Here is a 23,429-nt window from a genome sequence, read left to right on the forward strand (position 1 = left end):
ACATGGTATTTCTGAAGGATTGTGAAGGGATATAGAAAGATTACTTTCTTTACCACTCTTCTAGTGAAATTTCATGTGTTTGAACAGTGTATAATTGACCACCATGGGTTATCAATTTGTTTCCTGTCATTGCTGTGCATGGGCATGACATTGACTGCAGCTGTGGAGCAGGGGACTTCCCTGGCAGGAAAAATCCAGACAGGCAGTCCCAGCAGTGCTGAGACTCCAGCCTGGACACCATGGGACCATCCATGCCTGCTCCATTTGGCAAAGAGGCAGGATGTTAACCTCATAATTAACCCTTGCATGTTTCTGTCCTGATGTTGGCCAATCTCAACTTCATTTACCAAGGCAATCTCATCACATAGAGCAAGAGCTGCTCTGATGGGTGCTGAGGAAAGCACAAACAGCTCAGCAGTTCAGGACTGTGTCATGCAATGGGATTCAGCAGTGTTAATCACAGCAATTCAACCCTGCTTTTTTGTTCTATTTTTAGTATGTTATGCTTTAAATAAAGGAAAGTTTCATTTTCCTCCCTTATAATATTTCCTCATTTTCATCTGTGGGAGTGGAAACTGATTATTTCAAGGCCTTCTTGCTAACCCTCTGCTGGGACATGCTGACTCAGCTTTGGAAATTCCACAAATAGGGGAAATGTGGTAGTGTTGCATCTGTCATGCTTCTGAGTGATAACCATCCCTTGTCACATTTGAAACATGACTTGGTTGCCTTTTTATATCTGATGCATTTAGATATAGTAGAAGTATTTCTGCAGTGTGTATTTTGTGAAGTGAGCCTGAACTTAAATGGAAATGGTATTTTTGTCTGTGTTAAATACAGATTTCTCAAAATAAAGCTGTCAAGGCAATGTTTTACGATGGATTTTGGATTCCCTAAGCAGTGTCTATGTAGATTTTTTTTTTCCTTGGGTTTCTGTAGTAGTTAAAAGTATCCAGACTCCCTGAAAATTGATGCATCCTCAAGGACTAGTAGGTTTCTATTTCTGGCATGTGCATCAAGATGAATAACTATTCTCTAGCAGTTTGCATGGACTCAGGCTAAGTAGGCCTCAACCTTTATCCCAGCCTTTATCCCAACAGGAATTCCCAGACTAGAAAATTCTGACTTCATTTATGGTTTATAGGAAGTAACACAAAACATGACAAAAGAAAGCCTTCCGTTTTCCTCACAGGCAATCACATGGGACCTGTGCACTGCTTGAATTCACCTTTGGGTCAGTAGGTCAAATATTAAAAAGCCTTTTACTGTCCCAAAAAGTCCTCTTAAAGCTTTTAATGCTGTCCCACTGCTGATAATTTACTATTGTTAATAGCTATGGTCTTTTTCCAGTCCAAGTGTAGACAGTTAAATGTTAAGTCTTTGAATTTTAAATGAAGAAATCTGAGTTTCCTTAGATTCCTCAGACTTAGCCTCAAATCTAGAGAAGTTTCTCAAGAGAAACACCAGTTCCTACTGCTCTACAGGTGGATGCAACATTGACAATAATTTAACCCTGTGTGCAAATCTGTTTTGTCTTTATATTTCTGGCAGCTTTGAAATGAAATATTAAAAGAAAACAGTAAATGCATGATAATCATCAGAAGAAATGTATTCACCGAGCTATTTGCATATTTATTAAACTGAATGCAGTTCTGAAAATATTTTCCAAGCACAGATCCTGATGCTGCCAACTAAACCAAAGTGAATTTTTCTGTGGCATTCAGTTAGAGAAGGATCAGGCCATGACAGGGCAAATACTCTGTCCTTGGAAAGAACAGCTGCTGAAAATAATGGACAGAAACTCCTAAAGCCACCGTGGCCAAGTACAGGTTATGTGTGCACAACCACATTTGTAACTTGTGGCTCTGCTGCTCCATTGTGCCATCCTATAGCCTCTGGAAGAGCAGACAGCAAAGCCCTCACCTTTGCCATGCTCCTGTTGTTTAAGAAGTCCCATTGCTTTCTTTGCCAAGGAAGGAGCATCCAACCTCTGCTCTAACACCTGCTGCACAGGAGGGGCCAATGCTCCTGTTTAGCTTGACCTAAACACTTTTTATCTGCGGTTTGAGGAGCCCAGTTTTGTCCTCTGCAATGACACTGCACTCTAACCTCTGCACTGAGCAAGTGGTACTGTATCCTGAGACAGATTAGGGAGAAAACCATTTGTTTCCACTGTCATCTGCAACCCTTTTGGTCTAATGTTACTCTCATGAGAGCACAGACATTCTGCTTTAAGCTTTGAGGTAAGGACATGGAACAGCCCGGTCAGCTCCAGGACTCACCACTCTTCAGAGTTGCCATCTTGACCAATGTAGACTGAAAAACAAGATCTAGAAATTCTGTAATAATTTGAACTATTTACTCTGGAATCTGCATTGCTGTGTGCACAAATCTGGCTTCTGAGTATTGGTTATCGTAACTCTTGATATTTCAGCTTAAGTGGAATAGAACTGTAGAATTCTTAGAAGAGTTATATTGCCTCAACATAACAAGAGTTTTGTCTGGAAATGCTTGGTGTTTATGTCAGGTGTTTGGAAGTATGATTTTAATTAGAGCAAAAATAATTGTGAATTTCTTTTTCATATATTATCGCAATCAGATTTTTTTTTTTTCACTGAGAATTTTACATACATACAAAAAAGCATTTCAGCTAATTAGTGTCACTGGCACTGCAGATATTTTTTGAAGAACTGAAGTAAGCAGTGCTACTAAATACTTATTATTTGCTGTATCATGTTTTTCGAAATTACAAATAATAATCACAAGAATCAATTAAAATGAAATGTTTCAGTGCATACTTCTGAGGGTTTTTTTAAGAGCACTTTAAATTAAGCTGTTAATTTAATGTTATTGATTTAGTGCATATGGAAATTCAGGTCAAATTCGTTTTCTTTCCTCCCTTATTGATAGCAGAAAGTTTATCCTGTGGTCTGATTTCATGCTGTTTCCTCTTCAAAGCAAGTAATCTCTTCCATAACCTCTTTGCTCTTTGTTGCACATCACAAACTCACCCTTTCTGTTGGACAGCATCATGTAAAACACAGTTCTGGGAGAAAGTGACTAGCAGAATTAAATTACAAGATTCATTGACTCTCTGTGGGGGAAAAGGACTTGATTCTTGTCTAAATATCAGCAAGAGAATCCTGAAAAATATACATCAATCAGCATGTCATTAGCTCAGTATAGCATAAAGGAAGCAAACATACTTGAGGCAATTTTGTCCAGTGGGCAATAGAAAACTGTCAGACATTCACCAGCATAATATTGATGAAAAATCAAAATAAAGAGATAAAGTGTTCAACTTAGGTTGCTGCTCATCTGGCAAAAAAGCCTTTTGCTTCCAGAGGTTATAAGTTCTGAAATCTGAATTTCTGATTTCAGGCTACTAGGTAGGGTTTAGTGTAGCATTTTCAGAAATTGCTATAACAGTTATCAGATCATCTGAGGTAATTAATTGATTCTTACTTAACAGCAATAGAAACAGCAAACCAGTCACTGAAACAGTGTGAAATTGAATGTGGAGACACCTGAACATACTCAAAGTTAGAATGAGACAATGATTTTTCTGAGTTGATCTGCCTTTTTGGCTGCACTGTATTGTGAAAGATGGAAGCTAGATATTTGTTTCTAGGAAGACTAAGAAATAACGTGTTTTGAAAATTTCACTTTGTAATAGCAAAAGTACGAATAAGAGGTGTTTACATCAGTATTTGATAGTTCTGGTTACAACTGTATTCTGTGGAAGTGAAGGGAGGTACCATGTATCTTGTAGAATCTGAAGGCAGCAACCATAGTGACTCAGGCCCATATTTCCCACAGAAGACGAAAGGCAAATCAAATCACCACTGGCAGGTGAATTGCATGATGGAAGGTTCTGCAGCAGCTCTGTGCTGGACTGACCAATAACAATTCAGTTCCAGCAATATTTAGCTTTAGCAAATGCTGTGCTGTCCATGAACAAACTTAATTAAAAGAAAGCTGAGTCCAGCTTACACAGCAGACAAAGCACTCTGATAGTTTGCACAGAGAGAAGAAATCCTGGGCATATATAAACTGTCAACTCTTTTAAAGTTCATGGTTTTAATTAAAACACTAGTTATAAATAATAGTCCACTGTGGAGCTAATACAGGCATTTGTGACAAACAATTTCCTACAAACTTTTTTGGTTTTGCTCTTCATAGGTTTGGCATTGGTTTTGCTCTTCATAGGTTTGGGATTTAGGAATTTGCTTGTTTGCAATTTTTGGACAAAATTTGGTAGAGCAATCTTTAGTCTATGCCTTGTTTAAGGAGTAACTGCAACGAGTGTTTCAGTGATGGCCCAGTAATGCTGAGTACCTAAGTCACATCTTTTCTGATTACATGACTCCAGGAAAAGGATTTCAAACGGCAGAAGTTCTTTTCTTGGGTCATTATAAAGTTCAGTTGTGCTTAAATTTATGTATATGAATAACAAAAAAATATTTTTCAAAAGCATTGGGAAAATGCTTTTCTTCAGAATAGCACTTATGAGTGTTTTCTGTGTCCATGTGCAGAACCACTGTGTCTTTTTAGAAAGTCACCTTGTTAACAGACTTTTGACATGACTTAATGACAATCAAGCTTATACAGAAAATGGATGCTGCAGGTTTAGTTCTAGCTGTATTTATAACGTTTAATGGATTCCACCTAATTATTGCTAAATAGTGGTTGCATAATTATACTGGGGCCAAATCTCCTGTGACTCTTTGGAAACACCACACTTAATAAATTTTGAACCATCATAGTGTTACCATCAGTTAGGGCTGGGCACAGAAGAAGGATAATTTATGAAACATGTAGTCAGCACTAAGTCTAAAAAGACACAGCAACTCCTGTGAAGTCGATATGTCAGTGTGTGAGATTTAACATCTCAGGATGTTAAACCTTTGTGTATTGGAGCCTTTGGAAGACCATCAAACAACACAGAGATTCTTTTGAAGGTATCTAAGACAAAATAAGCTGCTTTGGATAACCAAATGTCCTCTGTTCTTCAGTATTTTCCCTGTGAAACCATCCATGTTTAGATGGTCTTGGTTGAGGAGATAGCTCATGGTTCCAACAGTGTCTAATGCAAAAAAATTTAAAGTGGAAAAGGGATGAAACCAGGCTCAGTAGAGATAAGCTTGGGGGCATCATGCCAATGTGTGAGGGATAGTGTGCTAGTGAGATCTGCTGTCTCAGTGGAGATAGGGGATGGACATCCATGCGGGAGCAAGAATACAAGGGTTATTGATGTGTTGGAAACCCCAGAAGCACCTGGGAGTGTAATAAGTAGGGCTTCTTCCCAAAAAACATGTTGGGATTGACAACCAAACTAGAAGGTAATCTGACTACTGCCATGAAAGAAAATAAAAATTGCTTCTATAAATCATCAGCAATAAAAAGAGAGCTAAGGAAAATTTCCATGTATTATTGGATGTAGAGGGAAACAGTGGCAAAGAATAAGGAAAAGGATGATGTACTTAATGCCTTCTTTGTCTCAGTCCTTAATAGTAAGACCAGCAGTTGTTCAGGTGAGTTGAAAGATGGGAATGGGATCAGAATGAGGCCTATATATTCCCGGGGGAAATAAGTTAGTGTTCTGTTATACAAATTCATGGTGCCAGATGGGATCCACCCGAGGATACTGAGGGAGCTGACATAGTGCTCATTGAGCCACTTTCAATCATTTCCCAGCAGAAAGGATGTGGTTGACTGGAAGTTAGCAAATGTGACACCCATCTATAGGGACAGGAATATCTGGGGAACAGGTCTGTCAGCCTGACCTTGGTGCCAGGGAAGGTTATGGAGCAGATCATCCTGAGCACAATCACACAGCACATCCAGGATAGCCAGGGCATCAGGCCCGGTCAGGATGGGTTTGTGAAAGGCAGGTCCTGGTTGACCAACCTGGTCTCCTTTATGACAAAGTGACACACTTAGTGGACGAGGAAAAGACTGTGGATGCTGTTTACCTAGACTCTACTGAAGCCTTTGACACTGTTTCCCACAGCCTCTGTCAGAAACTGGCTGCTCATGGTTTGGATGCATTTTCACTCCATAAAAACTGTCTGGATGGCCAGGACCAGGGCAAGGTGGTGGATGGAGTTGCATCCAGTTGGCAGCTGGTCGCAAGTGGTGCTCCCCAGGGATCAGCGTTGGGGCCAGGCCAGTTCAATTTCTTTATCAATGATCTGTATGAGGGGATCGACTACACCCTCAGTCAGTTTGCAGATGACACTAAGTGGGGCAGGAGTGTTGATCTGCAATAGGGTAGGGAGGCTCTACGGAGGGATCTGAACAGGCTGGAATGATGGGAAAAGGCCAGTTGTGTGAGATTCAACAAGGCGAAGTTCCTGGTGCTGCACTTGGGTCACAATAAGACCACTGAACACTGCAGGCTTGTTGAGGAGTGGCTGGAAAGCTGGATGGTGAAAAAGGACCTGGGGGTGCTGGTTGACATCCAGCTGAACATAAGCCAGTCTGTGCCCAGGTGGCCAAGAAGGCCAATGGCATCCTGGCCTGTATCAGCAATAATGTGGCCAGCAGGACCAGGGCAGTGATTGTCACCCCGTGCTCAGCACTGGTGAGGCCGTGCCTCAAATCCTGTGTTCAGTTTTGGGCCCCTCACTGCAAGAAAGACAAGGGCTTGAAGTGGGTTCAGTGAATGGCCATGAAGCTGATGAAGGTTCTGGAACACAAGTCCTGTGAAAATCATCTGAAGGAGCAGGGATTATTCAGCCTGGAGAAAGGGAGGCTCAGCTGAGACCTTGTCATTCTCCACAACTGCCTGCAAGGAGGTTGTAGCCAGGTCAGTTGCACCAGGGGAGGTTCAGATTGAGTATTAGTTAAAAAATTTTCACCATTAGGATTGTCAAACATTGGAACAAGCTGCCCAGGGAAGTGGTGGAGCTGTCATCTCTGGAGGGATTTGAAAGACAAGTACATGTGTAGGTAGGGACATGGTTTAAGGACAGACTTGGCAGTGCTGGGTTAAGGGATGGACTCAGTGATCATAAAGGTCTTTTCCAACTTAAACAATTTCAAGATTCTGTAAAAGAACTTCAGAAATATTCTTGACAAGGAGACCTGCATTACTTTTAGCAGTTCAACTTCAACTATATTTGTTATATTATTAATACATGGTGCATTTATAAAATCCATGTGAAGTTTAGGCTTTCTGTACAGCATTGTAAACCTTTTGGTGTGGTCCTCAACAAGAGAGTGAAACTAGCCAGGGATCAATAGTTAACTGGCCATTGATTTAGCTTTCTATATTGTTAAAAATGTGCCCACACAAAAGAAAGCAAATAAGCAAGGAAAAAGTCATAGGGAACCCTGGCAGCTGCCCTTCATTCATTTTGCTCACTGCAATGATGGTTTAAAATATGTCATTGGCAAATCTGGAAGGCTGCATTGTCTGGACCATTGCTATAGCAAAGGTTTCATGAGAGTTTTTTAGTTTGTTCTTTCTTTTTATAAAACAAATCTGTAATGTAAAAAATCTTTGAAAGCAGGACTACTGTCACTTAATTCATATCAGTGTATCTTCATTGATTGGGAAGGCACCACATGCAGGTACACAGGCAAGATCCCATTCCCAACCCCTACACCACACCCTTCCTTCCCATCCTCACTGAGGAGGAAAAGGATTTCCTGCTGTCACTTCTCTGATACCAGGAGGTGGTGGAGTTTGGGATGACTTTCTTTTAACTTTCACATTACTAGCCCATATTCATCCTATCTCGCAGTGATTAAGTAAGTTAGGAGCATCCTGCCTTGCCTGAATAGGTCAGTGAAGAGAGAACATCTCTAAATGTTCCTTGAAGACATTAGGTATTTAAACACCAGGATTAACTACCAGTGGTAGTTAAACACCAGGATTATAAATTCAATACCTTACTCTGTCTGAAACCAGGCATCTTTTGCACATGTGAAAAAATATGCTATATTAATATGAAAAAGCAGCTGGACTAAATGGAGTAACAATAGAAAACTGGGGGGAAAGTCTTTTCATTCTGAATTTTGTTCTGTGAATCCAACCAAATGTGCATAAAATCAGCTTTTAAATTAATGTCTGTTTCAGATGTCCTGAAAGTTCTCATGATCTGCAGTACTAAAAATGTGAATATTAAAAATATAAAAAATAAAACAAGAAGAATTATTGAATGTGAATCTTCTGAGGGTAAATATTACATGCTTCCTCTAAATTTAATTTAAGCTTAGTGGCTATAAAGGCTCCAGTTTAGAAATAATTTAATAAACTGAAGATGAGACTGATGCTGCCATACAACTGCAGTTTTCAAAATGGAGAGCAAACGCTGGAAAACGTGTGAAATACAACATAAATGTTTCCATATAGATTATCATGTTTCAATTATATGGATCCACATAAACGGCTTTTTCTATAAAAAACATGACAATTTTTATCTTGAGGGGATACAGAAGTTCAACCTAGATCTTTAAAGGAGACAAGGAGTTCAATGCATAGGCTGAAGATCTGGGCAGTAGCCATAAGGCAGAGATGAACTAATTTGAAGAAAAAACTGCTTAAAGAGTGTTTTGAACCTGCATCTAAACAGACAGAACTGTTTTTCTAAAGGTGAGCTGTAATATTGACCTGCGTCAAAATGAGGATAACAAAGATTCAATTTATTAAAGACAAGCAAATAAATAAATATTGATATATTGATAGTACTGTTGATCAATAGTATAAATATTGATTACATCTTTTAAAGGAGGAGTTCAGAATCTCATATTGATCCACATGCAAAGTTAAATACCCAGAATAAGTTTGGAAGATGGAAAAAGAAATCGTTTGAACTCATAATCAGTGCTTGGTTTCCTAGATCAAGCTGCTCTAAGGAGAAATAAATTAGGTTCAGTAAAAGGAATTGGTACATAAGGTTTCCAGATAAACCAAACATACTCAGTTTCCAGTCCTACTGAGATCACAGATTAGAAGAGTTTTGAGTTCCTTTTGGGAAAAAAATAACATTGCCAAAAGCTGTCTGCCCCTCCCTACACGTGTCTTTCAGGAATGCATTACTAAATGTACTGCGTAAGGAGCTTTAGCCTCAGCTCACACAAGAAGGAATTGTTCTTTCAGCTTTTCACGCGTTGCTTCCAAAGATTATCTCAAGATGGGAGGGAAAATCCCATCTGAACGTTGTCTTTCCTTTCAAAAGTGTCTGGGAGGGCCCAGCAAGGCAAACAGCAAACTTGGAGTTGTAGCACACGCCCCACTAGGCTGGGTTTGGTTTTGTTCTTTTTTTTGTTTGAAATGCTGTTGGTGTAGTGTACTTCAAACCGTCTGCATTATAAACTTCTTTTGCTTCCTTGGCACAGGCCTTGGGAGCTGAGTGACTGGCCCAGTTCTTGCTTAAAGGCAGTAACAAAATTTCTGGCTGTTTCCCGGTACAAATGCTCCTGACTGCTGAACTCCAGAGCCTTGCAGCAGGATGCCTGCTCTGCTGACCACTGGAGTAGGTCTGAGCCAATCCAAAACATGGGCTTGACCTTCTGCTGGTTTGTAGTATTCACAATTTTAAACCTTCCAATTTTAAGATTGGATTTTTTTTCAAATTATAATTAAAAAAAAAAATCTTCACAATTTTAAGCCTTTCTAGGTGTGGTTTTGACCACTTTGAGAGTGTCTATCATACACATCCCAAGCCAGAATATGCATGCAGCTAAAGCCGTTGGAATACAAGGGCCAGAGGAGCTGAGGTATTATGCTCATACAATGATGGTGAAACAGGCTGCAGTGGGAGCAAAGGGAGTTGCAAAAAGCCATGCACTTCTCTGGAGAGGAGCTTAAATCGACTTAATTTCTTTTTTCTTGTTGTTGTTGGCTCATTCTCTGGCACTCAGTGTACCCACACAGACTGGCACACACCAGGGCCCCAGAATGAGCTTAGCCTAAGGTGGGAGGCTGTGCCAGGATTTTCTAGGGTTGGGACTGACTGGATGAGTTTATCCCTGCTTCGTTGGGGCTGCAGTGCAAGTGCAAACTGTATGTGGAAAATCCTTGGGCTGTCAAATGGGAGATTTTGGCTAAAATGAACATCTGTGAGGAGAGCCAGGAGCAGGCTTTTGATCTTGCCTTGAGACTGCACCTGCAAGCTTGCATGTCTTGAGCATGGTTCTTCTGCAGTCGGAACACATAGCAGGCTGCACAGTTGCTTCACCACTCTCTTCATGAAGCAGCAACTTGGCCTGGTGTTGTACTCATTATTTATCTGTGTTTGGCATAGAGCCTGGGAAAGGCAGGGGAAATGTGCTGCCACACTGCAGAGAGCCTGCAGAGACCCCTGCTCCTGTGAGCCTCCAGGACAGTGGTCCTGCAGTGGCTGGCCCTGGTCCCCCTGGGAGGCCCTTCTCACTCGTGGGGGATTAGATCCAAGGGACAGGTGTGCTTTGGGAAGGCTGCATCCACAGGTGCGTCCCTCCCCCACAGTGCAGGGCCAGCATGGTGTCCCTTGTGTGGTCCGTAAGGGTAAATTTCTTCACTGCAAGAGTAGTCAAGGATTGGAACAGGCTGCCCAGGGAGGTGGTAGAATCACTGTCCCTGGAAGTTTTTAAGTGGTGCTTAGAGACATGGTTTAGTGGTAGACCTGGCAGTGTTAGGTTACTGGTTGGACTTGATCATGGAGATCTCTTCCAACCTTGGTGATTCTAGGATTCTGTGAACTCCCTAGCAAAGCCCAGACTCTGCTTGGCTGGTGGCCCCACAGCGCTGGCTCCCAGTCTCCAGCTGTGGGGCATCCAAGTCACAGTGCTGTTGGAGTTGTTTGTGGTGAGCGTGTGGCTTTCTGCCACCCACCCTTTTGGTTCCTGCCCAGACTATTGGGGTCGCAGGATGAAGATGCAGTTCTGAAGTGACCTTCAGTATCAAACAGAAGAGTTTCAGCTCTCTCACTGATGACTGGTCAGTCAGTGCATTTTGGGACTGGAGACAATAATAAATGAGATTTTAGTGGCCCAAGATGGAAAGTAGCATTTTAAAGTCTAATGAAAAGTCTTAGAGAGCATTGAATGAACCACAGGGAGCCTGATCCAGATACTAACAGCACCATCAGTCCTGCAACCCCGGGAGCTGTTCCTCCACTGAAGGCAGAAACTGAGCTGTCAGCTGTTAGGATTATGAAAGACAAGTAGTTCATGGGGTGCTTGGACTTGTGGTTCTGGTTAGGCTTATCTTGTCAACAAATAGGCACATTTTGAACAGCAGGACACTCACCTTTGACTGTGAAAAGCTCAGCAGTGTCACAGGGATAGGGAAGAGAATATCTCACACAGAAGCTTGGGGAATCTGGGATGGAAAGGCTTGGGCAAAATGAGAGATGTTTGTTTGGACCTCCACACTGAACATCAGAGATCTCTGCACAACTGAAAAAAAGAGCACAAGGAGCCTCAGTGCCAGAGGCTGGGAGTGGGACCAAGCCTGAGAAATAGGGACTCATGAGGGTAGGTGGCAGTGGGGTCTGGCTGTGCACTGACAGGGCAGCTGGGTTCCACATCACCCCTGTAAAGCCTCCTCAGCTCCTGGCTGCATTACTCTGAGGCATTTCATCTTGTTTCAGTTGGTTGTGTGATATATGGCTTCTGTGGGCTGATAATTCTCTCTAAAGGAAAGGGGTATTTCTCTAAATGCTATATTTGTATAGTAAGGAAAAATAATGTGAATTTTTTCATTTCTTAGAAAACACTGTTGTATTGCAGAGGTAGCATGAGTGGCCTCATCTGTCTCTCTCTGTTTGCAGCATTTATTTATCACATTGATAAAAGATAGACTTGGCAAATCCCTGTGAAAGAGTGACTATGGTCTGCTAGTTTTTCATTCATCCTCAGAGTGTAGCTAACTTTCCATGGATATTTAAAACAACGACATTTAATCTCTAGCACAGTTAAAAGGCTTATGTGTTCCTGGTTCAGAACTGAAACACATTGGCAACGGTTCTTATTTATTTTGTTTGTATGACCCAGCTTGAAAACCGAGTAGTCAAAGGAGGAGTTCTCATTTTAATGTGCTGTGGGACTGAGTTGCTTCAGTGAAAGGAGAGGCTGTCGTGAAGTTACTGATGCATAACTCCACTTTTCCACATTAGTCTGGTCTTTGGCTACAGGGATTTCATCAGCATATTTTTTTCTAAATATTAGCAAGAGATGTTAGTCCTTGAGCATTGATTGGTGGATTAATGAAAGCCCTTAACCAATCAATAGGTAGAGGTTTGCATAATAATGGAATTATTTCTGAAGAACTGAGCCAATTGGAATTGCAAAACTTTCTGCTTCAATTTGCTTTTGAATGCCTCTGCTTTACCTGCCTCTATTGCTCACCCTTATAAAGTACTTAGTAACAATGAAGATGCTTCCAAATTCCTACATGTTTCATTTTTTATATGGTTTTGGGGTGTGGAGGGTGGATAAGGGGGGAACTACCAATAAAACTTACATAGCTTGCATACAGATAAGGGGGAAAGCGTAAAGAAAAGGAAAAAAAGAGACAGAGAAAGAAAATTATTTGCATTCTTGTCTCCTTGCTGTTCCCAAAGCTAAAAGTGTGATCTGAAGCTCATATTCCTTTTCTTTTCTTGTCTACCTTCCCACCAGGACTGTTTGCATAATTTTCCTTCCATTGTTGGTACTGTAGCAGTTCTGACCCCTCACTAGCATCTTTTGGTTACTGGAGAGGAACTAGCTTTTGGATGTGTATAAATGTAAATTGATGTGAGAGCAAGGAAGATAACTGCAGGGAAAGATAACTGGAAAGGGAAATAAGGTTTTTCTATATTTGAGGTTTGTCACTTCAGTTGAATTTGCAGTAAGTTTAGTGTTCACGTGTATGGTGCTCCTCTCCTCTCTTCTGCCCCTTACTTAAAGACATGGTAATAACTGGGTATATTTTTATGGAGAGCAGCTTGAAAACATGCCTGCTTTAGTCTTTTATTTCTGTTTTGTAAAACAAAAGAATTCATCATGCACAGTAATGTGTTGTTTCGTGAGGTAGTGAGTCAGGATATGCAAAGCTAGAATGCAGTGGTCATTAGCCAGTCCATCCAAAGACAAACATCCATAACCCTGAGAACAGAATCCACATTAAACAGCATAACAGTATTACATGCCTCCTGATTTTGGACCTTCTAGGGTCTCTATTTACAGGTTTTTTTGTCTTATCCAAAAGGGTTAAAATTTCCCTAGAGCCTGAGGTAAGAGAAGCTAAAAACTTCAGCTTCTGATGCTGGTACTTAGCTACCTTAGATTTGCCTTAGTCATTCTTGCCACTGCAAAGATGGTGTGTGTGAATCACAGCTTGAAGCAATTTCCAATATTGAGGCCTTGAATGTAAAAGGCAGTGATGAAGCAGATATCTTGGTTCTGTCCTGTCTTCATACATCATCTTGAAACAGAATGCATGATTGTGTTTGACAAGGCACATCCTCACTGATTTTAATGGAGTGAAATTTGAAACTAGTTTAGTTAAACCAGGGCAGATGGCTGCAGGACTGTGTGTAATTTCATAACAGTGCAAGGTTGCAGTGCTGCTGCAAGGTTATTAATCTGATTTTAGGACAACTCAGCAAAAAAAGGTATTGCTGTTGTCAACTCAATGTTGAACAGGTACAAATTAATTCTGCCTATTAAAATGTGTAATAAAAAGAATTAAAAACTCTGTCTCAGAGAACTTTCTCAGAGAAGGTGTTGTCTGGATTACTGCACAATATAATGATTGCATCTTATATTTTTGGTTATTTAACATTAGCTGTGATTATGTAGTAATGCCTGATCCTAGTCAGGCTTGTGCTGGCAGGTGATCAGATAATATGTAAAGCTTATATCAATAAAAATGGACAGAGCCATGAAAATTTGCAAGGGCATAACTAAATTGATTTAATGCAATCAAGACCTGGTTGTCTGTAGACAAGGGGTTTTTTATTACTTCAATACAGTTATTTTACATATGGCATCTATGTCTCTTTCATGTTTCCATGCAAGAGTTCAGCGAGCAAGAATAGGAGTTGGAGCGGTTACCAAAATGGAAAGTTTAGCCTAAAGAGCTGAAATAGAACAAGAAACTGCTTTCAAATTTGTTTTTTCAATTATTCACGCTACAGGCTTTGTTTTATAAGATGTTTTCATTTAGTCTCAGAATAAGCACGTGACCTGTGTCACCCAGGACCACAGGTTGAACTGCAGAACTCCCCCCTCCTCCCCCAGCCCAGTTAGATCTTGTTGCTTATTATTAAGGAAGGCATTTTAGATGGGGAAAGAACAGGAGAAGATACTATGAAAAGTATTCTGTGTTTTCAACCAACCTTTTTCATGATGAACAGGCTGAATGGGAAGTGTTCAGGCTGGAAAGCACATCTGCTTAAAATATATGTTGGGTTTTTTTTCCCTTTATTTATGTTAACATTTGCACATTTGGAGAAATCACGTTTTCTTCACGATCTCTTTGCTAAATTAGGACACAAATCCAAGAACACTTGTTCATGAGAGTAATTTTCTATAAATGAGTAGTGTCACTGAGTTCAATAAGAGCAATCACGCACAGAATTAAGCACATGCATGAGAGTTTGCAGAAATTTGGCAAATATGTTGCCTTTATGAAAAGATTACCCAGCTTTTCTTCTAATGCAGCTATGAATTCTTGGCTTAGTCCTATTTTGAGCAGCCCTTCTTGTACAAGTCATAAGCTATTCTACTGTGTTAAGCCTAACTGAGGATATTTCTCTTATTTTGTCGCAGCAACAAGAGCAAGATCCCACAAATCTATACATCTCAAATTTACCCGTGTCCATGGATGAGCAGGAACTGGAGAATATGCTGAAACCCTTTGGACATGTCATTTCCACCAGAATATTAAGAGATGCAAATGGAGTCAGCAGAGGAGTCGGCTTTGCCAGGTGAAACCTTTGCTCTTACTTTTCATGCACATTTTTTCGCCTTTGGTCCTTTGCAGTTGCTGTCTGTTCTGTAGCTTTGAAATCTCACAGCTATGCAAGATGCAGAGTGGCACCTTTATCAGGTTGTATCCATTCTTTCCACCAGAAAATGCCAGTGTAGAAGGATGTTCATTTCATTGCTCTAAAAACTGGTTAATTCAGTTTTAGTAGATGTAAATAAAAATGGCTGGGAATAGTAAGCTATCCATTCAGGATAAAGCTTGGGTAATAATAAATGTCCTACAGCAAAAAGCACACACTTGGTAAAGAAACCAAGGCCTGTGCTTAGGAGATCCTGGACTGAATTTATTGCAGCCGTTCAGTACCTGAAGGGGTCGTGTAAGAAATCTGGAGAGAGATGAGACAGTCTTTAGGGTCCCTTCCAACCCAAACCATTCTATGAAACTGTTTAAATATTTGACAATATTTTTGCAACAGGAGAAAGTAAACTTAGCAGCTGGAAGAGCAAAGGGTAGGAACTGTGACTGAAGAAACGTGTCTTCCTTGAAGCTTCCTTCAAGCTTCCTTGAACTGCAGTTATGAAAAGAGCTTAAGGAGAAATATTTGCATAGAAAAAGCCCTGATGGAATAGTCAGACATTTTAGACAGAATGGGCAACATATTATTACCATGTATTTCATTGTTAGTACAGATAGACAAGGCTTCATGTTTACTCTCAGGGAATATTTACATAGATTCTCTTCAGCTTGAAACATTCTCAAATCAAATAGTTTTCTTTTCAAAAGCCAAGAAATAGAGTGCTATATATAGAAAGGTATTGAAAAAACAAATAAGAAGAGAAATTTGCAATTCTGTTGCAAATCGGTCTTCTGCTTCAAAAGAAAAGGGGAAAAAAAGAATCCCAGATCATTGTTTCTACAGAATATTCATAACACTGTGCTTTGTAAGGGATTTTCTTCATCCATAAAATTTCTTTGAAATCCATCATATCTTGGTATATCATGGCACTTCTGTTAGGACCATAATACCACTGAGTGAAATGAGGCACTGTGTGATGAAACATTACCTTTCTAGAAAAGTGACATTGTAGTGTTACCTCAGCCCTTGATGTGAAAGGTCATTATGCACAAAAAATGTTTAGATAATATTGTCTGAATTCAATGAGAAAAGGCAAAACATTTATGCTGAAAGATGGCACACTGAATTCTTGCAAATTATGACATGATTTTTTTTAGCTCACTAAATATAGATTAGTTTAAGTCATGGATAAACTCGCGTTTTTTGAAAATTGACTTACTTTTTGAAAATGTATTTAATTATGGAACATATTTCAGGGATCTTTAATGATCTAACTTGTAGGTTGTGTAATTCACCATGTCAATGACAGTGGGGTAAAACCTTCACTCCATCAAAGTGCAGGAGATCTCCCACTGATTTGAGTGAGGCTAAAGTTAATCCAGGAATTTAGAACCATAGTTGAATGCTGACTCCTGGCTTTGCAGAATTATCAATACAATATTTAATTACATAACCAGCTGACTTTCTTTTTGTAAAGAAGTGCTATATGGTATGTAAAGAAGTGCTACCTGGTATCTTTTTCCTGTATGTCAGAGCAAACAGGTTGTTAATTTGTTTAGCTGTGCTTGTAGTCATGAAGGCTTCATTCTAGTGTGCCTATGGCGTGGGCACCAAGGCAGTATAGGTAGGGGGTGGAAGCTGGATTTCCAGTCCAAATAAGATTTTAGAAGTTCAAATCAGCACCCCAGGTGAGAATCCTGGCTATTCTGATTGGGACCTTTTATCACAGTATATCTTGCCTGCCTGTGGAATATACCATGATGCTTAGCATAGCTCTAAACAGAGCCACAGAAGCACCGGAGAAAAAAATTAAATTTGCATATGCTGAAATGATGCAGCATCCAGCAATTTTGAAATATGATGTTTCAAAGTTATTAATTACATTTTATGATGATTAAAAGTCATTTTCTGAGTCTGCCCAATCATGGAAATAGTCAATCTCAAAATAAGCGTATTCATTCAAAAACAGTGAGAAGTAAAGACTGAAGGTAGGCAGCTATTGTCAGATTTTTCTTCTAAATGGGTATGACTAGCAGTTTTATAGTACTGCAGGTGGCTACTCAATCATTTATAACCTGGAGAACTTCAAATGTTCTTGGATCAAAATTATCTTAGTTATGTCTGGTGACATTAACAGCCTCCCTTAGAGTATGTGTGTACAAAACTAACTCTGAGTGAAAGTCAAGCCATGAAACAATTTCCTCTCTTTTGCATCCTTCAAAAGCAACTGAACAGATTTTCCTGAATCTTTCCAGAGCATTTCACTGTAGCCTGAGCCAACTATGCCTGGGTACACCCCAGGGGAGATTTTTGGGAGGAGAGTTATGAGCAAGGGGCCGGAGAAAGGAAACTTTAGATTTCGACTGTGGCTTCATAAAAGCCAATCCATGCTATAAACTCTACACATCTGCCTCTGCCTCACCCCTGGCCCATGATTTTTATTTCCAGGCCATTTTACCTGCCTTCAGACTCTCCTTGGGAGCTGGCATTCCACAGGGCTCACACTGCTGTGGTCTTTGGCAGGGCTGTTTCTGTTGACACCTGCAAGGAGAAGCTGAGACTAAACACAGCCTATCCTAGAGCAGAGAGAGAAATGAGAAATAGGAGGGGACAGAAATGCTTACTAGAAGTAGGATATTGGAAAAAAGGAGGCACTTCTTTGGATGTGAAGCTTTGAGTTCAGTCTTTTGTAAGATTGCCTGTTAAAAGAGGGAATGACACTGTGGTGCCATTGCACAGAATGCTGTCACAATGCTTAAATTTGTAGGTGGTTCTCTTAAATACCTGTTGCTGGGAGTTGTCTAATAATTTCCGCAGCTGATCTTTCATTTCAAAAGTGTAAGTGTATTCTTCAGAGCTTAGAACAAAAACATGGTCCTTCACCCAGAAAAAAATAATCAGCAAGATGAAAGAGAGCAAAACAATAGCAAACAAAAAGCAAACAAACAAAAAAAAAAGGAAAGAAATCCACAGGAACTGGATTTGAAATTTCAAGATATAATTTTAAAGTTGATATTTTATGAGTTTGGCAGACAACATTTGTAGTGATGTTGATGGTATGAGTAAAAAGCAGATCAGAGATAGTAAGAAGGTCTTTGAGGGAGGCTGGAATTACTGGATAGGAGAAGGTATTGAGAGCATGGAGGGAAATATTTATCTTCATCCCAAAGAAGTGTTGCCACTTAAAAAGAGCAACTGTATGTGCTGGAAGACTTGGATTTCCACAGGCCCACAGAGGATAAATTCCAGATGTTAAGGTGACAGAAGATAAAGGAATGACAAAATCACAGTGCAGGCAAAGCAGTGGTGCTGTTTGCTAGGAGGAATATTTAGAGAGAGAGATTTCTGAGGATCAGCAATGTTGCTACTTTGGAGACAGAAGTGTCAGCAGCACCAGGGGATAAAGAACATTCAGGCAGTTTAGGGATGTATTTGTGAAGAGGAAAAAAACTGCTTTGTTCTTCCTTATTCAAGGGTTTAATTGAAGGTGGTTGAAAAGGTGCTATAATTTAGCTTGAATAAATCCATCATCTGGGATGGTAGTTCAGGCTTAGATATTATAAGGATCATTCCTACTTTCAGTCAGAAGAATGATCTGTCATATCCTGCATCTTACACAGGAAATTGCTTTATAATTTAATATCTCAGGTGAAACTGAGATATTAAACTGATTTCCAAACTAATTTGGAAATCCTAAACATGCTCCAAAGACTTTGTGTGATATATGTAAAAAATGTCTGTGGTGATATTTTTCCACTGAAAGGCCTCCCTGGAAAAGCCTCAGAGCAACACTGCAGGGTGGTAGGGTTGTATCTCTGAGACCCTCAGATTTCCATCTGCTGTGGCACCTGAAAAATTTTTGGTGGACTTCATACATCCCTAAGAAAATTGACAGGCGTGAAGCTGCACTTTCAGGAAGAAGCAGGGAGAAGCAAACTCCAGGGAAGGACGTATGGATCATACATACGGATCCCTAGACAAAAATCAATGGGACTCCATAAGATGAAAATGAATATGCAGCTCTGAAAGTTGATGAGGGAGGAAGCTGGAAAATTGGGAGCCATTAGATAATTTGGCTGAGTAATTTGCATAATCCAAGCCTGAGGTACTGTGAGTTTAATTGAAGAACTTTTAGGACTTTGGAAAAGGGAGTAAGGAGATATTGGTGTATACCTTGGAGAGGGACTTTACTGGTACCACTGAATCAATGAAATAAAAATTGCTTTTTATAACCCCACAATAAAATACCATTCAAGTATTATTTAAGTATCTTCCCTAAAGAGATAGTATTGTTAATAATACCGTACACAGGTTTGTCACACTCAGCTGAACAGCAGAACAAGCATTTTATAGGTCTTTTTAAATGATAAAGTGCAAAGAAAGAGTTAGAAACCACTAACTTTTTTATTTTGTTTGCTGTCTTGTAACTTAAAACGACCTTGCAAGATTCCTCCCACAAGCGACATTTTACAACGAAGTCATAAGCTTCTGAAAACAGGAATTTATGATGGAAATGCTGACAGTCAGACAGTCAAGTATTGCACTGCTGGCAGGCACCAGTATAATACTTAACCTGAGACTGTGAAGACAGTAGCATAAATCAGCCTAGGTCTAGGTGGAAATGGCTGTGTGCTCGTGCTGTTCTTCTCCAGTAACACGAGAAAATGTGTACAACACAAATGGTCATAAAAAAATGTTATGATGCTGTTCCCAGAAAATGACCAAAGTCAAGAGATTCTCAATTAGCTGTCACCTCAGAGCAAAGGTACACATCAGGGAGATGCTTCCATCCCTTTGTGACCTAGCTGAGGGTCTGTAGTGAGGCATTTAAACACTCTGCTCTTGGGAGTTTGGGCTTCATCCTCATCTTTTCCCTACCTTATTATTCTGGGAAAGCTTCTAATGGGTTGCTTTTCTTTGCTTTTTCTATCTTTTTTACTAAACTTATCTCCTACTTGTCCCCATTTTACATGTCTTAAATTTAGTCTTTGGAAACAATATTCAACTCGGCAACTAAGAGGGAGCAACAAAAACTAGGAAATGAGATTTTGAGCCATCACAGGATCATTATTCTATTTATAGAAGCTCTGCATGGATTTCAGTAGAAATGGTTATGCTCCAGTTTCCACTGAAGTAAAACTAGAGAGATGAACCTTTAATTTCTATGGTTTTGTTGGTTTTTTTTTCCTTAAAGGAGACTGTGCATCTTTCAGAGGTTTTCAGGATAATGTATATGTAATGAAATTATTTCTTCTGACCCAAACAGGTTTCTCTATGGAGAGCAGACCCAAAGAGGTTTTGGGTCTCTGGAGTTTTTTTATCTCTAAAAAAAGATACTGTAGTGCAGAGATGCTCAGGCAGCTCACCTTGGCATAATGGGTGATGCTGCAAGGTACAGAATGAACCACATCTCCAGAGGAAAAGAGTGATTTCTGTAGATTTTTTATATTTATCTGAGACAGTAAACAACCTCCTGTTGTTCAAGCAGACAGTTGAAGAATATACAGGCAAGACATGTTGGGAAAAGATATAATTTGTGAGCCATGAGGAGAACTTGTCAAAATAAATGTCTTCTTAGGCTGTGAGTGGCAAAGGGAATAGCTTTTTTCCAACATAAAATGGATCCAAACCAAAAAGCACCAACATCTTGAAGCAATCTCTTACTGACTGAAAAGTTGGGGAGATAAGATACCTAAATCTGTTACAGGGAAGGAGGAAATCAGGTTGCAGCCACATCAGGGTCTTAGAATGCCTGGAATTAAATTAGCAAAATAAATTTATAAACTAGTGAATGTATTTCCATGGAAGGATGAAAAACACAGGAAACCTCATGCTAATCAAAGCTATCTTGTTTAGAGATACTCTTTAGAGTATTTGAGACCTGTAGACAATTTTGCCTCACATCTTTTATATCCTAGCAGTTGAAATACTACCTGTTACCTAATATTGAGATAATGCTCATGTCTTACTAAAATAAGACTTTCAGAAATTATTCGGAGACATCAACCAGAAAAAAAGGACCACCAATTTTCTTTCTAATGTTTGCCAGTGGATCATCTTCCTTGCAGTTAAGTGTTTCTGCCTAATTTCTCTTTTGAATTTATCTGGTTCTTGCTACAACTTTCTCAGGAAGAGTAAAGACGTCCTTACTCCCTGGTTGATTCTCCCCACAAAGGTATTTATGTGCTATCAGACTGCCCCTCTAGTCATCTTCTTGATGTGCTAAAGAAATTCAGTTCTCTGGTATGTATTCTTACTATGGTCTCCATTCTTTGGGCTCCCCTCACTGTAGAATACTGTTATTACCTACCTGCTTCCGTCTTTGCAAAATGCCTTAAATAGTAAGGAAACATTATTCTTGAAGATTTATTATTCCCCTCTTCTAAATGTAAACAATATTATTGTGTTGATCATAACATAAACGTGGGAGTAACAATTTAATCTTTAAATATTTATTTTGGATATTAAAAAAAATAGGCCTGATTCTCATTTATATTATTATTATTAAGCAAAGTGACTATAGGATATATGTAAACCAAACCCACACTTTTCCACTAAGTGGTAATTACATGGTACTGAATATTTCTCAGGTAATAATTATGTAATTACCATGGTATTCCGTATATAAAAATTGTATTAAGTTGTTTCTTGACACTGCATCAATCTTTATAATAAGCATGTATAAGAGCTTTAGGTAGGCAGTTAAAATAATTTTTATTTCCTCTTCTCTTCTCTTCTCTTCTCTTCTCTTCTCTTCTCTTCTCTTCTCATTTTATTTTCATGTTAGATGTTCCCTATTAGTTCTAACAACACATAATGACTACTTTGGTGCCATTGTTGTCTGTAGAGAGATATATAATAGAATTTTAATATTATAAAATAAATTATTTTAATTTTATTTCTATAATATAATAATAGAATATAAATATAATAAGTATTTAATAGCAAGATCTGAACATCAAATTATTTGGTTTTGATATTTGTTTAAGCATCCACTGTTTAAGTTTGTTTGGATTTTCTTTTCTTTTACTTTTCATATTGAATTATCTTTAGTTTACAAAGTATAGCTAGAAAGAATCATAAAAACATTCTTCAGATGTAAAAAAAAATTACTTCTTTTCAAATTGGACAGAATATGGACAGTCTCATTACTTATTTTGTATTTGGGATCCCTACAACTTAGTTTCCAGAATTGGGAGATATACAGACACAGGTAAAAATAAATTATCATAGTTTTATTAGTTCTTCTGAGTTTATATAATTATCTGTACCTTTTAAAAATTATAAAAACCTATGACTTTGATAATTATTTTTTTTCTGGGGTGCACTCCTGGTTCAAAATAATATTTAGTTGCATTATGATTACCTCCAAATTTCATTTAAAGAGGAATTATTGTTTTATATCCTCTTAGGATAAACACCAAAAATATACAATTGACAGGAATTTGAAAGTGACACTTCACAAATTATCTAATGAGACCAAATTTCTATTATCACGTGAAGTTGTTTTCCTTTCCTTTCCAGCAAGTACTGAATATCTGTCTCTTTCAGTAGAAAGTTTTGAAGCATCGAGGATCTTTATCTTTTATCCAGAATATTATATTTTGTCATATTTTTGTTCTATCATTATGAAAGGAATGCCAATATTAAAAAATGTATTAAATTAAAAAATATATTTAAGTGTGTTCTTTTCCCAAGTTTTCCCGTGTTCAGCTGACATTCTTTTACTGAAAACCTTTTAGCATATAACGATTCCATTAGTGATATTTTTATTAAATACCAGTCTCAAGCAACATTTTGAAACATTGCTAGCTCATATAAGAAGAATAATTCAAAGCACATTCTACAATAGAGGAGTGCTGCAGCTTTCTGAAGGAAAAGTAGGAGGAATTTATTAATGTGGACCTAAAGAAAGTGTATTTTTGGGATCTCTGCCCAGATACAGCTCATCTTTATGGATAAAACAAGAAGAGGAGTAATGTGTGAATCTGTGCGTGTGGATAGATTAAACTCGTGTGTAGGTGCCTGCCATAGACATTGACACATAAAAAGCCACATAAATGGCTAATATTGGTCAGAATTTTAACTAAACTACACCCAGGGTCTTGTTAAGGCAAGAATCAGAATTTTGCTGATACATCTCGTTGCTCTGTACCCCTAATTTTTCCCAGTCAATCAATGAGCTAATCATCCTGAAGAACTCACTTTTAAAGGTTCCTTTCTAAGCAGAGGGATGTTGTGGACAATTGCAATTCATGTTTTGGTGGCCCTGGGGTGGACGCCCTCCTGATGAGTGCGTGGCTGCCTGGCCAGCCTCTGCCCGGCCGGGGGGAAAGGCCACCCCATGGGCAGAATTGCAGAAAGCACACGCGGGCTCAGGTGGGGCGGGCAAAGGATGGATGCAGTTGTTACTCAGCAACACATCTGAGGGGAGCATGTATA

At 39.2% G+C, this 23,429-nt stretch overlaps 1 protein-coding gene across 2 annotated transcripts in view; it reads left to right on the forward strand.

The window, feature by feature from the left end:
- Positions 1-23,429, forward strand: part of RBMS3 (RNA binding motif single stranded interacting protein 3) — a 703,629-nt gene that overhangs the window by 535,014 nt on the left and 145,186 nt on the right. For both annotated transcript variants that reach the window (XM_054273879.1, XM_054273880.1), the window contains one exon: positions 14,752-14,909. In XM_054273879.1, the coding sequence (XP_054129854.1) occupies positions 14,752-14,909 (158 nt within the window). The remainder of the gene's footprint in view (positions 1-14,751; positions 14,910-23,429) is intronic.

Source organism: Melozone crissalis, unplaced genomic scaffold, assembly GCF_028551555.1.
Source record: "Melozone crissalis strain CALT ecotype California unplaced genomic scaffold, PUWL_Pcris_2 ptg000016l_1, whole genome shotgun sequence".
NCBI lineage: Eukaryota > Metazoa > Chordata > Aves > Passeriformes > Passerellidae > Melozone > Melozone crissalis.